We start from the raw sequence: 17,111 nt of genomic DNA on the forward strand, positions 1-17,111 counted from the left end.
AAAAATGTTTTTGTAGTCTTTAATGAAATTAATCATGAAAAGTTCTTTTTTTTTTTTAAAGATTTAATTAATTTATTCATGAGAGACACAGAGAGAGAGGCAGAGACCTAGGCAGAGGGAGAAGCAGGCTCCATGCAGGAAGCCCGATGTGGGGACTCGATCCAGGGACTCCGCCCTGAGCCGAAGGCAGATGCTCAACCGCTGAGCCACCCAGGTGTCCCATAAAAGTTCTTAACGCAGAACCTGGTACATGAGGTACATGAGGACTCAGTAAGATTAGCTATTATTATTGTCTGTATTGTATTAGCTCCTAAGTTTATTTCTCAGTTATCAGTGTCTCTTCTGTACCTCAGGTTATTTCCAGCAGCCTTCTAAATATTCCCACCTGGATATTCTCCACAGGCACCTTGAATTCCACATGTCTAATTGTTGCTCTACAGTCTGTTTCTCTTGTTTTCTAGCTCAGTGATGGTGTCCTTGTGTAGCCAGCTAGAAGCTATCCTTTATTTTTCCAAGCTCTCTTATTCAGTGAATTTACAGGTCTTACCATTCTCATTCTATTAACCTTCACAAATTCCTCCACTTCTTTCTGCCCTTGTTGCCAGACTTTAGTTTAACCACTACCATTTCCTGGCTATTACAATAGCCTCTTAACTGATTATCATCTTGTCTGTTCTTCAACCTATTCACTTTATAGCCCAGAAATTTTTCTAAAATGCAAAAAGTGATGGCACCCTTTTGCTTACAATCCATTAGTGGTTTCCCATTGCCCTAAAGATAAATTTTAAGTTCCTTAGTTTGAAATACAAACCCAATTTCTCTCTGGCCTTTTTGTTCTCTTAATTTTAAATTGTCACCCTTTGGCTCTCCTCTCCTCCCTACTCCTTAGCTATTCCTACTTTTCTTTTACAGTCTGCCTTAGAATCCCTTCTCCTTTAAAGTCTTCTTTGATTCCTCTGCAGGGGTTGCGTGGCCTCCTACAGGCTTCTATAGCATTCTGTATTCAATGATATTTGTTTTTCTGTCACCTCTTTTGGATTATGAGCCCTTTGATGGTGGGACTGCATCTTATTCACTGTTGTATACCCAGCACAGAACACAGTGCCTCTTAGTAGTAGAGATTGAGTAATATTTGAGTGCCAAGAGGAAAGTTTCGTTAATACATTTATATATATAATTAGGATTTATGTGTAATATTAAATGTATTTATGGTGTAAGTACAAACTTCAAGTTTTTTATTCACCATTGTCAGGAATGGGCAGGGGGTTATCTTGCCCTACTTTATCCTTCTGAAAAGGAGTAGGGGGTAAAAAAATGATACTCTTTGAGCTTTAATTCTGTGGTTGTTGATAGGTTGTTTTGTAGGGGGATTTGATTTTAAAGCTGCAGAAGAAATAATATATGACTCCATCATGGCTCAGCAGGATTGTAACTGTTTATAATAAATAAAGGTGTAATGAGAAATCGTTAGTTCTTAATATCCCTGAGGCAAGTGATGGGAATATATTAAGGATTTATTAGAATTTATTTACTTATTTTATTTATTTATTTGTTTATTTTTAAAGATTTTATTTATTTATTCATGACAGACACAAAGAGAGAGAGAGGCAGAGACACAGGCAGAGGGAGAAGCAGACTCCACGCAGGGAGCCCGACGCGGGACTCGATCCCGGGTCTCCAGGATCACACCCCGGGCTGAAGGCGGCGCTAAACCGCTGGGCCACCAGGGCTGCCCTTTATTAGAATTTATTAATATGATTGGGTTGAATTTCAGATGAAAATTATTCCTCCTTTTTTTATAGCTGGTTAATGCTTATGTGATGACAAGCCGAGAGCCCCCTTTAAACACTGCAGCTTGCAGACTCCTACTGGACATCATGCCAGGGCTGGAAACTGCTGTTGTCTTTCAAGAAAAGGTATTTACTAAAAAGAAAAGTCATCATTTTATTTTTAAGTTGAATGTTGATCTGTTTCATTGGTCTTTGTTAAAATATTATAGATTTTTATAACAATAATGTAGAAATGTAAGAAATCAAACAATAAGAAAAAAATCTAACTGTTTTCATGCTGCTTAGGTGCTATAGTATTTCTTAAAATCTTAAGGTCATATGTTTTTATGATCTCATTCAAACTCTTATTCTTAATGAGTTGTCTTAGTGAGGAAGGACTTTCTACTTTGAGGAGGCTCATTCTCTTCTTCTTGGTATTTATTTTTTAATCTTTAATTTTTTCTTTTGGGTATTTAAAATTTCTTAATATTTGAAGACATATGCTGTGTTTTATCCTAGGGGTTGGTAATATTTTGTCAGCAAGATGGAAGCTTACATTCACATAATGTGTCTGGGAAGGCAGACACAGATAAACTGATAATTTCAAATAAGGATAAGTACTAGGAAGACCAGAAAATGATAATTTGATAATGACTGTGTGTGTATACTTTAAACATAAAAAATTACTCTATTTTTATAAGTAATGCAGATATTTTTGTTCTCCGCATTAAGAATTTGCACATGGCTTTCTTTTTTTTTTCAAAGGCGTTAAAATTTAATCTTCTGAAATAGTCTGTAAGCCTTAATGTAGTTAAATGTATAAACCATTCTTTTTAAGATTTTATTTATTTATTAATGAGAGAGAGAGAGCGTGGCAGAGACACAAGGCAGAGGGAGAAGCAGGCTCCATGCAGGGAGCTTAATGTGGGACTTGATCCCGGGTCTCCAGGATCAGGCCCTGGGCTGAAGGCGGCACTAAACCGCTGAGCCACTTGGGCTGCCCTAAATGTATAAACCAAATGGAAATAGATTTTCACTTAACTTTTAAGAAAATTTTATTATAGAATTGTATAACATAAAGGCTTTTCAAGAATAATGTTGCAATTAATGCTACAATTGTATACAGACTAGATTTAAAAATCCCAATTAGTTTACTATTGTGGGAGACTAAAAAATATCTATATGCTTGTCAGAAATATTTTAATATGAATTCTTTTGAAAACAGAATGACAAGTGAAGCATTTATAGCAATGTATTTATATATGCAAGATTTGTAGATTACAGATGATTTTACTGTGCTTTGTGAAAGTTTCCTGGTTGTCATTGTAGGAAAACCATCTCTGGTTCCTTTATAGTTTCATCATTGTATATTTAGAATGAAGTACATACCCTTTGGATGTCAGAAACACTAAGGGATATTTTGAATAATAAAGTTTTCTGCAGTTGGAGAACACTTTTGTTTCTTTTTCTTTTCTTTTCTTTTTTTTTTTTTAGAGGGGAAGCGGGGGGGGGGGGGAGGGAGAGAGAGAAACCCAAGCAGGCTCCATGCCCAGTGTGTGGAGCCTGATGTAGGGCCTGATCTCACTACCTTGAGATCGTGACCTGTGCTGAAATCAAGAGTTAGCTGCCCAAATGAATGAGCCACCCAGGTACCCCAACAGTTTTGTTTATGAATAATTTCTTTTGGGAGAAGTGAATTATTAAGGAAAATCATAAGAAATGACATAACCTTGAATCCAGTGTCCTAGAAACGCAGATTAAAGACTTTTTTTTTTAAGATTTTATTTATTTATTCATGAGAGAGAGAGAGGTAGAGATACAGCAGAGGGAGAAGCAGGCTCCCTGCAAGGAGCCTGACGTGGGACTTGATCCTGGGATCGCGGGATCATGCCCTGAGCTGGAAGCAGATGCTCAACTGCTGAGCCACCCAGGTGTCCCACAGATTACAAACTTCTTGGATATTATAAGACCTTACTGTTGGATTACATGATCTTTATCTTTCAGAAGTATCCTATGCATATTTTTTGATATGAATCAATATTTTATTTCTTTAAAAACATTTAATTATAGTTTGTTAATGAGTTGGAAATCATTATTTTTGGACAGATTGGCTACTGGTGTTTCACAGAGCTGTGGTTAAGATGCATTGCTTAGGGCAGTGTTTCTCAAACTTTGTGAAACATAATAATGTTTTTACATGCAACCCATTACATACATTGTATGAAAAGTTTTTTGAACATTGTTTACTCTTTGTGTAGTGCATTCATATTTTGTTTCCTTTTTAGAGGTGGTTGCAAGTCACTAAATTGATTCTACTACTTCTAGCCACTATTTTATAAAGTTGCTAATTTGTACTTTGAGATACTGAAAATATCTTTAAATTTTATCTTGTTTTTTTTTTTTTTTTAAATTTATTCATGAGAGACATAGAGAGAGAAGCAGAGACATAGGCAGAGGGAGAAGCAGGCTTCCTGAAGGGAGCCCAGTGTGGGACTCAATCCTGGGACTCTGGGATCATGCCCTAAGCCAAAGGCAGACGCTCAACCTCTGAACCAACCAGGCATCCCAGTTATTGATTATTCACTTCATTCCATTGTGATTGGAGAACATTCTTTTTTTTTTTTTTTTTAAGATTTATTTATTCATGAGAGATGTAGAGAGAGGCAGAGACACAGGCAGAGGGAGAAGTAGGCTCTCTGTGGGAAGCCCAGTGTGGGACTCAATCTGGATTCTGGGATCACACCCTAAGCCAAAGGCAGACACTCAACTGCTGAGCTACCCAGGCATCCTTGGAGAAAATGCTTTATAAGCATTTATTCTTGGGACACCTGGATGGCTCAGGGTTTAGTGCCTCCCTTTGGCCCAGGTCATGATGTTAGAGTCCTGGAATTGAGTCCCACATCAGCCTCCCTGCATGGAGCCTGCTTCTCCCTCTGCCTATGTCTCTGCCTCTCTCTCTGTGTCTCTCATGAATAAATAAATAAAATCTTAAAAAAAAAAAAAAGAACTTTTAAAATTTATTACCAATGGTGTTGCCTAACATGATCTATCCTGGAAACTGTTCCATGTGTACTTAGGAAGAATGTATATTCTGGTCTTGTTGCGTGGGGGTATTCTCAATATGTCTATTAGGTCTAATTGATTTATAGTGTTCAACTCTGTTTCCTTACTTATCTTCTGTTTTGTTGTTCTATCCATTATTGAAAGTAGGGCATAGAGTTTTCTGTTGGGATAATAAGTTCTGGAAATATAGTGGTGATGGTTATGCAACATGGTGAATGTACTTAATCCCACTGAATTGTACCCTTAAGAATGGTTTAAATGGTTCAAAATTATTGAATGTAAAAGAATTAAAACTCTCAAGAAAAGTCCAAGACTGTGGGAGACAAATGGCCATTTGGGAAAGGAACCAGAGAACTACTGGATATAAAAAGTAACAGTTACTGAATTTAAGAACTTAGTAGATGAATTAGAGTTAAGTTTAGACTCAGCTAAAGATAGAATTAATAAACTGGAAGATCTGATAGGATAACCAGTAATAAAGCCCCTAGAAATGAGAGCTGAAAAATAGGCAAGAAGTTGATTTATAGAGACTAGAATTAGAAAGTTCCAAGTGTATCTAAAAGTAATTTTTAGGAGGAGAGAATAGAAAGAAAAGGGAAAGGTAATATTCAGGGAGATGAGGCTAGGATTTTACAAATTAGTGGAAGACGTGACCACTCAAGATTCAGGAAGCTCAATAAAGAAATACCAAAGACAGATGCAATCTTAAAAGCAACCAGAGTAAAAAAGATTCCTGGTAATAATCAAACAGAGTGAACTTTGCCACAGCAGCAAAGGTAATAGTAGAGGCCAGGTACTAGTAGAAAATGTCTTCAGAGTACCCTTTGTAAATCTAGAAGTATTGACCAAATAAACAAAAGAGGGAACAAAAATTCTGAGTAAAATGTAGATAGAAGGAGCTCATTGGAGTTAGTATTTTAAAGTTACACTGTTTGGAAAGAGGGGAAATAAAAGGCACTTAAAATAGTAAATATGTTTTCATGTCAAATGTTTTTTTTTTTAAAGATTTTGTTTATTCATAAGAGATAAAGAGAGAAAGACAGAGACATAGGCAGAGGAAGAAGCAGGCTTCTCACAGGGAGCCTGATATGGGACTTGATCCCAGACCTGGGATCATGCCCTGAGCTTAAGGATCCAGACGCTCAACCACTGAGCCACCCAGGCTCACCTCATGTCAAATGTTTTAAAATAAAAATTTTCAAAATGTATTTTTCAGAGTGTTAATTTTTTGAAAAGAGGTTAAAGTATATAGAAATATATGGGATAATGACTCCATGACTCTAAGGAAAGGTTTAAGATACACAAAATGTACAAAATTTAAAAGAAAATCTTGTTAAGTCTGATTACATAAAAATTAAGAACTTGTGTTTATCATAAAACACCTTTAAAAGATGTGTATTTCATAGAAGTAGAAGCCTGAACGGTCAGTAGGCATGAACTGTGCCTAACCTTATTAATAAATGAGGAAATTAAAATTAAATGCAATGCCTTTTTTCTTTTTCTTTTTTCTTTTTTTTATTTTTTATTTATTTTATTTTATTTTTTCTTTTTCTTTTTTTTTAAAGATTTTATTTATTCACTCATGAGAGACACAGAGAGAGAGACAGGCAGAGACACAGGCAGAGGGAGAAGCAGGCTCCAAGCAGGGACCCCGTTGCGGGACTCGATCCTGGGTCTCCAGGATCACGCCCTGGGTTGAGGGTGGCGTTAAACCGCTGAGCCACCTGGGGTGCCCGCCTTTTTTTTTCTTTAAGAGAGAGCATGTGAGGGTCGAGTAGGGGGAGGGACAGAGGGCAAGAGAGAGAATCTTAAGCAGGCTTGCTCCACACCTTAGCATGGAGCCCAGCACGAAGCTTGATCTCATGACCCTGAGATTGTTGATCTGAGCCGAAATCAAGAGTCAGACACTTAACGGACTGAGTCACCCAGATGTCCCTGCAATACTGTTTTTTTTTTCATTTGTTTTTATTGAAGTTTGATTTGCCAGCATATAATGCCCAGTGCTCATCCCATCAAGTGCCCTCCTCAGTGCCTGTCACTCAGTTAACCCGAACCCCCCCCCACCCACTTCCCCTTCTGAAATACTGTTTTTATACCCACCAGACTGCGGAAAATAAAAATTGTGACAGTGGCCAAGTTTTGACAAAGGTGTAGAAAAAAGAACTATTCACTGTTGTTGGAAATATGAATTGTTGCAGTCACATTGGAAGATAACTTGGCATCCTTCAGTAAAGTTGAGCGCATACATATCCTGTGATTTAGCAGTTCTGATCTTAGATTTCATCCTAGGGATATGCTTGCACAAAAATAGTTGTAGTTGCTTAAACTAACAAAATAGCAGCAAAATATGGAGGTGAAGAACATCTGGAGGTCGCTACTTGGGATCAGACACCCTTCTGCCACTCATATTTCTTAACCTTATTGTGACTCAGTTTTCTCTTCTGCAGGTACTTACCCAAACATATAGGGTTGTTACGAGAAATTAATAAGTTTTTTAAAAAGATTTATTTATTCATTTATTCATGAGAGACACAGACTGAGAGAGAGAGGTAGAGACATTAGGAAGAGGCAGGCTCCTCGCAGGGAGCCTGATGTGGGACTCAGTCCTGGACCCCAAGATCATGACCCGAATGAAGGCAGATGCCCAACTGCTGAGCCACCCAGTCATCCCTAAAGATTTTTTTTTTTTGAATTTATTTATTCATGAGAAACACAGGGAGGGAGAAGCAGGCTCCATACAGGGAGCCTGATGCAGGACTCGATTCTAGGATGTCAGGATCCTGACCTGAGTGAAAGCAGATGCTCAACTGCTAAGCCACCCAGGTGCCCCGAGAAATTAATAAGTAGTTATGTCCAAAGCCTATCTTACGTTGAATGCTGTGGGTGACAGCTTCATGTAACCATAGGTGAATGTAAAAAACATGTTGAGTAATAAGTTGAAGAAAAATACAGTACCATGGGGTTTATATAATTCAAAGCATGAAACATTTAACAAAAGTTTAATAGGAAAATTGTTAAAATTCCATAACTGTAGATACCCTTTGGGGAGAGAGCATAGGAGTGGCACAAAGAGGGACATAGGGAAGGTTTTTATTAATCTCAGTGGTAGATCATGGGTGATTTTCATTTTCTTTGGATTATATATGTTTGCATGTATTATTTCATAATAAGTTTGGGATATGTGGAGTTAAGTACTTCTTTGATGGATGACTTCTCATTAATATTGTTAATTGTGCATTGTGAATTTCAAAGGAGGACATAGAATTTTTAGTGCTCTGTACTTGATTATTGAGCATTTTGGGTCTTAAACATCTAATGTAGGACTATATTATGTGGTTATTGACCTTTAGCTTGAATTTTAATGGCTAAATAGGAATCTATTTCACAGATGCTCAGCTATTTTTTTTTTTTTTAAGATTTTGTTTATTTATTTGAGAGAGCAAGAGCCAGGGAGAAGGACAGAGAGAGAGAAACAGACTCCCTGCTGAGCAGGGAGTCGATGTGGGGCTCTGAATCCCAGGACTCTGAGATCATGACTTGAGCTGAAGGCAGACACTTAACCAACTGCCCCGATGGATAGCTATTTTAACTAAACCATTTGGAAACTTAGTTTACTTGTGCTTTTTAATCTTATAAGCAACATTGAAGTATTTTATTAACTTTTTTTTTCACAAGACTGAAGTCTTTGCTTATATCTTTAATTATGAAAATGATCTTTGCTGAATTGTACTGTTTCATTTTCTTTACTATATAGGAAGGAATCGTTGAGAATCTTTTCAAATGGGCCCGAGAGGCTGATCAGCCATTGAGGACGTATTCTACTGGATTGTTAGGAGGTGCTATGGAGAATCAAGATATTGCTGCCAATTATAGGGATGAGAATTCACAGCTGGTAAGGATTATGTTGGAATTTCTTTCTGTATCAGATTGGAGCATATTCACAAGTTTTTTCTTGCTACCTGAACTCAAATAGGTAGATCTTATTCATTACTTTGTATTGGAGTATAGCTATAATTTCGACATTGGAAGATTATTTTTCACGTTTTGATTTTACTTTTTTTAAAACAGATTTTATTTATTTATGAGAGAGACAGAGAGGCAGAGATGTAGGCAGAGGGAGAAGCAGACTCCCTGCAGTAAGCCCGATGTGGGACTCGATCCCAGGACCCTGGGATCACAAACCCAAGCCAAAGGCAGATGCTCAACCACCAAACTACCCAAGCGTCCCTGATTTTACTTTTTTTTAACTTGAAATAGACATTTTCCATTTTGTCAAGGATCATGATAGTTTGTACTAGGTAAAGAATAGTACCATCCCCTTTCTTTTCCCAACATTTGCATTATGAAAAATTTTAAGCATATAGCAAAATAGAATTTACAGATAGTAGCTATATACATCCACTTAAATTGTGATTGTTTTAGTATACTTATTGTATACCCATCCACCCACCTTTCTTTCTATTCATCCACCATTTTTTGCAGATAACTTTTTTTAAAGATTTATGTATTTATTCATAAGAGACACAGAAAGAGAGGCAGAGACATAGGCAGATGGAGAAGCAGGCAGGGAGTCTGATGCAGGGCTCAATCCCAGGACCCAGGGTTCACAACTTGAGCCAAAGGCAGATGCTCACCCACTGAGCCACTCAGGCGCCCCTGTTTTTTTTAAAAACTAAGCATACTACTACATTTTAGGGTTGGCTTAAAAAAATAAGTACTTTTTTTTTTTAGATTTATTTGTTTATTCATGAGAGACACACACACACACAGAGAGAGAGAGAGGCAGAGTAGGCAGAGGGAGAAGCAGGGTCCCCACACGGAGCCCGATGTGGGACTCAATCCCGGATCCTCGGATCATGCCCTGAGCTGAAGGCAGACGCTCAACTGCTGAGCCACTCAGATGTCCCAAAAAATAAGTACTTAAAAGAAAAAGTGAAAACGCGGTAAACTTGAAAAGTAGATCATGTAATTATGTAGATGGCAGTATCTAACAATACAATTTATGGGTAGCCCTGGTGGCGCAGTGGTTTAGCGCTGCCTGCAGCCCGGGGTGTGATCCTGGAGACCCAGGATCGAGTCCCACATCGGGCTTCCTGCATGGGGCCTGCTTCTCCCTCTGCCTGTGTCTCTGCCTCTCTCTCGCTCTCTCTGAATGAATAAATAAATAAAAATCTTAAAAAAAAAATAACAATACAATTTATAACAGGTACAAGTTTGAGAAAACCTTCATGTTTTATTTTCAAAGATACTTTTTAAAAATCATGAATATGTCTGGTGTCTGCCTCATTAGGTGTGATGGTCCAGCCCAGCTTGATCTAGGTAGATCAATTGTGAAGGATGTGTGATATGTAAATGTGGTTTAGGTTTTCTGGGACGTTTTATGAGGAATGAGACTTTTAGCTATTGCTTATTTTATCAAACTATAGAAATAAAGTCAAAATATTTATGAAGTCTTTACCATTTCCAGATACTAAGATGACTGCTTGAAGATTTAGTTTTCCTTAAATGGAAATAAGAATATTTATTAAGAATCCTTTAAGATGCAGGAGAAATAAAGGTTTTTACTCCAATATCTATTGATAGGTGGCAATAGTACTTCGAAGACTGAGGGAGCTGCAGCTTCAGGAAGTGGCTTTACGGCAAGAAAACAAGCGTCCCAGCCCACGAAAGCTCTCCTCTGAACCTCTTTTGCCGCTGGATGAAGAAGCTGTGGATATGGACTATGGTGACATGGCTGTAGATGTAGTGGATGGCGAACAAGAGGAAGCTTCTGGGGACATGGAGATCTCTTTTCATCTTGATTCAGGCCACAAGACCAGTAGTAGAGTGAACTCAGCAGCCAAACCTGAGGAAGGAGGATTGAGAAAAAACAAGGCAGCAAAACAGGGTGACAGAGAGAGTTTTAGGAAAGCCAAGCAGAAGTTGGGTTTCTCAACATCTGATCCAGATCGCATGTTTGTTGAGCTTTCTAATAGCAGCTGGTCAGAAATGTCACCTTGGGTGATTGGCACCAATTATACCCTTTATCCTATGACTCCTGCTATTGAGCAGCGTCTTATTCTCCAATATTTGACCCCCCTAGGAGAATATCAGGAGGTAAGGTTACTGTTCATGCTTTGGGACTATTGTGCTTATTTCTGAGATAATTTATGGTAGCATTTTATACTTTGATATGTTTTTACTCTAATGCAAAAAAGGCTTTGCCCTAAACTGGTGAAGTCTTATGCTACTGGTAAAGTCTTAGGTCCCTTCTGATGCAGGTCTCTTTCATAAAAGTGTGTTTGTATGTTCATAAAGGAATAGAGGAGAGGTATCTCATTTTTAAAAATTTTTTGTACTCAGAATAGGAAATATGTGAAAATAAAGCCAGTGTTAAGATTTATTTTTGTCTTCATTTCAGTTACTTCCCATATTCATGCAACTTGGATCACGGGAACTGATGATGTTCTATATTGACCTGAAACAGACGAATGATGTCCTGCTTACGTTTGAGGCCCTCAAGGTAAAATTCTTTTTCTTTTAGATTTTATTTTTACACAGTCTCTACAACTCAATATGGGGCTTGAACCCATAGCCCTGAGATCAAGAGTTGCATGTTCCATTGACTGAGTCAGCCTGGTGCCCCACTCATGGTAAAATTCTTAAAAATATTAGATACTGACCATTTTATTGACATGGATCTTACCCATGTGTTTGGTCTATGGCATCTCTGGATTTTATTGCTCAGGGCTTTCTATTGCCAGATGTGACAAAATTGTAATGAATGAAAATTTCTTATTTAGATAGAACACACGAGGCTTACCAAGTGCTTTCACAGAAATTCAGGGGTCAATTCTAGGGGGTTGAATATTAATGTAGAAACTGGATCTAGATTTTGGAGTGGCCTCAGTTATTATTGCTGAATAGGAATGGAAAACTGTGTAGTACCTTATATCTTACTAATTTTTAAAATATTACCCCTGTCAGGCACCACCACTTTTTCTGAATTTGTAATTATATATACTGTGTGATGTTAGATTATTTAGATTGAACAAAATACAAATCAGAAAAGACGTAAAGAAATAAGAGGCCCACCTGAATTCAGTAGAGGTAAATGATTTCCTAGGTTGCAGAGGTATTAAATATGGGAAGGCATTTTAGTCTAGTCCACCAAATCCATACTTTTCTATGATAATAAAAGTAATCTGTATGGAGAGAGAGAAGTTGAATGAATAACATTGTGGCTGTCATATACTTCTACCAAGCAGGTAACTGATGAACAGAGTGCTTTTCTGTGAATGTTTACAATGTTAAGATAAATCAAATCTTTATGATTTGGTTAAGAGAGACAGTCATGTAAGCCTATGATTTCTTTTAGATATTACAGGTGTTGTGGAAAAAAGTATAGGATATAAAGGAAGAGGTGGTTTCTTCTACCTAAGAAATGATATATCACCTATCAACATATATATAACAAATATATGTATATATGTATATATATATAGAAAGGTGTACTTTTTTATTCAAAAGGAAAACTCAGTTGTATAGGAGGAGGGACAGGTATTGAAATTAGTAGAAACAAAATGGATTAAAAGTAATTTGAACCAGCCCTTATATGGAGACACATCATAAGGACTGAAAATAGAATCTCTGTTTACACTAGTGATCTAGGTTATAGGCTTTGTATTGGTATATGTGCTGCTGAAGCAAGCACATAAGCTTTGTATTGGTGTAAAGGGTGAGCCTGCTTATTCTGTTTTCCCACCTACCTATCCTGGCAGTGAAATTGCCACTTTATGGTAGTGGCAGACATGTGAAAGACTATACATTCAGTGGCCTAAGGGTAGGAGGGGAACCATACATATGTGGTTTAGCTACTTCTTGGGAGATGGATTTGTTTAACAGACAAAAAGACTAGAGGGGGAAGGGATTTGAATTACATATAAGGATTAATTTGAATATGGATGTTGAGAGAACTTCCGAAGAGGATACATGCCTGTCTTTTTAGCCATTGACCTTGGCAAGATTTGTATCAAATTATGGACTTGCCAATCTGTGTTGTCTGCACTTGTGCAACTTGTGTCACCACCCAGAAGACACCTTGGTAGGAGAAACAGGAGGGGGAGCTCTAGTTCTTCTGAGGCCCTGTCCACATTCGCCTAGGTTCAGTCATCAAGTAGCCTGCTGCTTAGCATTATACTTCCTGCCTTTAAAATTGACCCCGAAGATCAGGTCCAGTGGAGAAGCTAGTGGTTATTGAACAGTTAACAAAGTTTTAAAGATAACAAACTTTTTTTTTTTTTTAAGATTTATTTATTTATTTGAGAGACAGAGCAGGGAGAGGGGCAGAGAGAAGGAGAGAAGCAGACTCCCCACTGAGTAGGGAGCCAGATTAGGGGCTTGATCCCACAAAAGTCTGAGATCACAACCTGAGCCAAAATCAAGAGTCATCACTTAACCTATCCTATGGAGCCACCTAGGTGCCAACTTTTAAAGGTCAATTTAAGGTGCATTCTGATAAGTTTCAAAAATTTTACTAGTTTTGGTAATTTGTTGAAGATGGTATGTGGGGTCATATATATTGAGAATCAGTATAAAAGAAGACAAAGTTTGTTATTTTATAAGATGATGAATCCGTGATCGAGCCAAAACTAGAACATAGAACTGATTATGTTAGAAGGATTTATTTTTATTTTTTTATTTTTTTTTAAATCTATAATTTTTTTTAATTAATTAATTTATTTATTTATGATAGTCACACAGAGAGAGAGGCAGAGACACAGGCAGAGGAAGAAGCAGGCTCCATGCACCGGGAGCCCAACGTGGGATTCGATCCCGGGTCCCCAGTATCATGCCCCGGGCCAAAGGCAGGCGCCAAACCGCTGCGCCACCCAGGGATCCCATGTTAGAAGGATTTAAATGGGAAGGTTAAAAATCCTTTAGGGAAGCTATGTAATAAAATGATTATGGGATTATTGGGATTATGCCGTTTTTTTATAGCAGTATCTTTCATATCTTGTTTTTCACTCTTATGAAAACCTTTGATGTTAGAAGGGAATATTATAAAATCTTAGAGTTTTTTTGGATTTTTGGTTTTCCTTTTTTAAAATCTTTTACTTTATTTTATTATTATTTTTTTTCTTTTACTTTATTTTAATTAATTAATTTAGGATTTTTGGTTTTCCTTTTTTTTTTTTAAAGATTTTATTTATTTATTCATGATAGTCACACACACACACACACACACACACAGAGAGAGGCAGAGACATAGGCAGAGGGAGAAGCAGGCTCCATGCAGGGAGCCCGACGTGGGATTTGATTCCGGGTCTCCAGGATCGCGCCCTGGGCCAAAGGCAGGCGCTAAACTGCTGCGCCACCCAGAGATCCCCGGATTTTTGGTTTTCCTTAAGCAGTACTGGTTTTACTTCTATTAGGGAGTGGTTGTCTGCTTCAGGGGATTCCTTCTATTTAGCAGTTTGACTTAATGTTTTGTGAAGAGATTTTGTGATTATTCTAGATTGTTCCACAATAACATGTGTCCCTGTTGCTTATTAGCACCTTGCATCTCTCCTGCTCCATAACAAGTTTGCCACAGAATTTGTTGCACATGGTGGAGTACAGAAATTACTGGAAATTCCTCGTCCTTCTATGGCTGCAACTGGTGTATCCATGTGCTTGTATTACCTGTCCTACAACCAGGATGCTATGGAAAGAGTAAGTCCAGTTGATTTAGGGTATGGAAATGGAATTGGGTGGGCAGTTACTCTAACACATTCACAGAATGACTTTTGGGTAAGACAAAATGAATAGAGTAAATTTTATTTTATTATTTTAAAGATTTATCCATTTATTTTAGAGAGTGTGGGTGGGTGGAGGAGGGGGAGAGGGAGAGGGAGAGAGCATCCTCCAGCAGACTGCCTGCTGAGCATGGAACCTGCTGTGGGGCTCAATTTCAGGATCCTGAGATCACAACCTAAGCTGAAACCAAGAGTTGGACGCTCATCTGACTGAGCCACCCAGGTGCCCCTTGGAGTAAATTTTAATGAAAGAAGCAAAGAGCATGAATATATGACCTACAGAAAGCATTCTAAGATGTAAAATTGTTTGCAAAAGTTTGTTTTTTCCTGACTTCTGAATAAAAACAAGCAAGATGGATTAGAGTCTCGGAGCTTTATTTAGTTTATGCCATTTCTGTTGAATTAATATTAGTTTTGGGGCTCTCTTCAGGAGTACCTCCCTCATGGAGTTATATTTTGGATTTTGAGTCAGCCTGTTATAAAAACAGTAGATAAGACTTTGTGTATGTTATCAAATATTGGGTGGTGGAGATAATAAAATAATTCCAGTTGTTTTTGGGGCTCCAGAGGTTCCCCATCTGGTTCTTCAGTTTTTCCAGTTAAGACTTTTTTATTTAGTGATTAAAAAAATATTATTAAGTTATATTTGAAAAATAATGGGTCCTTAGACACACTTGGGGAAGCTTTTATCATTTCTATGCTTGGAATATTTTTCTAATATTCTATGTGGTGTGGCTTTGCTGGTAGAGTGAAGTTGGTAAATTCTTGGGCTATGGCTTGATTCATCTTTGCATATGTATTAAAAGGTAATGTTTTAGTTTTAATTTTTTTTCCCTCAAGATCAGCATTATGCAAAGATATGTAGTCTCTTTGAGAGTAGTAACCTAATCAATCTGTTGGTGTATATACAAAATTAATTATGGCTAAGATAAAAAAACAAACCTGGGTAATGCTGTAGAATTCATCCATCTATAAGAGACATCAAATGTGTGAAATGAATCAGTGAGTGGTTGGATAACAAACTTGTAGCCTTTAGTATCAGAAGGCTTGGTCACTTTTATCACCCTGGGGAAGTCCTTTATCTCTTTGAACTTCTTTCTTTCTCTCTCTCTCTCTCTCTCTCTCTCTCTCTCTTTAAGATATTTATTTGAGAGAGAGAGACAGCACAAGTAGGGTAAGGGGCAAAAGGAAGAGAAGCAGACTCCCCATTGAGCAGGGAGCCCAACACGCGGCTCAATCCAGGACCCTGGGGTCATGACCTGAGCCAAAGGCAGACGCTTAAACTATTGAGACACCCAGATGCCCCTCTTTTTTACCTTTTAAGGGGCAATCCTAATACCCATGGAACTGAGAGCACTGTGAGCATTAAAGGATGTTAATATTTGCAAAATTTGGCACTCAGTAAATACAGCTCAGATTTAAGTATGTATCTAAATTTAGGTTTTCAGGTTTGGAATAGATTGTTATAGAATTTCATTTGTAACTTAAACTTTAAACTCAGAATGACTGGATTAGTAGTGATCATTGCATTCTGCAAAGATATTTATACACTGCAAAGATACTACACTGGTGAATTTTTCATCTCTTTTGAAGGTTCCTTTGCCTGAAATTTTTAAAAATTATGTTTTGTTTATTGTTTGCAGGTTTGTATGCATCCCCACAATGTTCTGTCTGATGTGGTGAACTATACCCTGTGGTTAATGGAATGTTCTCATGCCTCAGGATGCTGCCATGCTACCATGTTTTTCTCAATTTGCTTCTCCTTCCGGGCCGTGTTGGAGCTCTTTGACCGCTATGATGGTCTTCGTCGTCTGGTGAATTTGGTGAGGTTCTCGATGGCTCCTCAAAGTGAGGAGTAGGGGTCCAACTTCTCTTCACTATCTTTCAGCAGTGTTGAAGGGAGGAAGCTTTTTTTTTCCTTTTTTTTTTTTTTAAAGATTTAATTTTTAAGTAATCTACACCCAACGTGGGACTTGAATTCAAGAGTCATGTTCCACCAACTGAGCCAGCCAGGTACCCTGAGAGGAAGCTTTTGACTGGAGGAATTTTGCTGTTATTCTCTGTGAATGAAGTCTTTTTCCTCTCTACAGTCACAAATTTCTCTTTCTCTTAAGTGATTAGAGGACCCTATGCTAAAAGACATGTCTTGAATATAGTAATTTCATAAGGGGATTTGTGTCTATAATCTTGATCTTCTTAAAAGCAATGGCTATGTACCTGAATGTCTTTCAACATGTTTAAGAGCTATGTAATTTTGGGACAGCTGGGTGGCTCAGTGGCTGAGTGTCTGCTTTCAGCTAGAGCATGATCCTGGGGTCTGGGGATCGAGTCCTGCATCGGGCTCTCTATGAGGAGCCTGCTTCTCCCTTTGTCTATGTCTCTGCCTCTCTCTCTCTGTGTCTCTTATGAGTAAATAAACAAAATCTTAAAAAAAAAAAAAGCTACGTAATTTTTCTTTTTTCTTAAATTAATTTATTTTAGAGAATGCATGTGCCCAAGCAAG

At 37.8% G+C, this 17,111-nt stretch overlaps 1 protein-coding gene across 1 annotated transcript in view; it reads left to right on the forward strand.

Moving 5' to 3' along the window:
- DCAF1 (DDB1 and CUL4 associated factor 1) overlaps nt 1-17,111 on the forward strand; it is a 69,528-nt gene that overhangs the window by 18,164 nt on the left and 34,253 nt on the right. Inside the window, exons 5-10 of the mRNA XM_055342949.1 lie at nt 1,803-1,916; nt 8,587-8,724; nt 10,416-10,928; nt 11,233-11,334; nt 14,367-14,525; nt 16,252-16,431. Of these exons, the coding sequence (XP_055198924.1) occupies nt 1,803-1,916; nt 8,587-8,724; nt 10,416-10,928; nt 11,233-11,334; nt 14,367-14,525; nt 16,252-16,431 (1,206 nt within the window). The remainder of the gene's footprint in view (nt 1-1,802; nt 1,917-8,586; nt 8,725-10,415; nt 10,929-11,232; nt 11,335-14,366; nt 14,526-16,251; nt 16,432-17,111) is intronic.

Source organism: Nyctereutes procyonoides, unplaced genomic scaffold, assembly GCF_905146905.1.
Source record: "Nyctereutes procyonoides isolate TBG_1078 unplaced genomic scaffold, NYPRO_anot_genome, whole genome shotgun sequence".
Taxonomy (NCBI): Eukaryota; Metazoa; Chordata; class Mammalia; order Carnivora; family Canidae; genus Nyctereutes; species Nyctereutes procyonoides.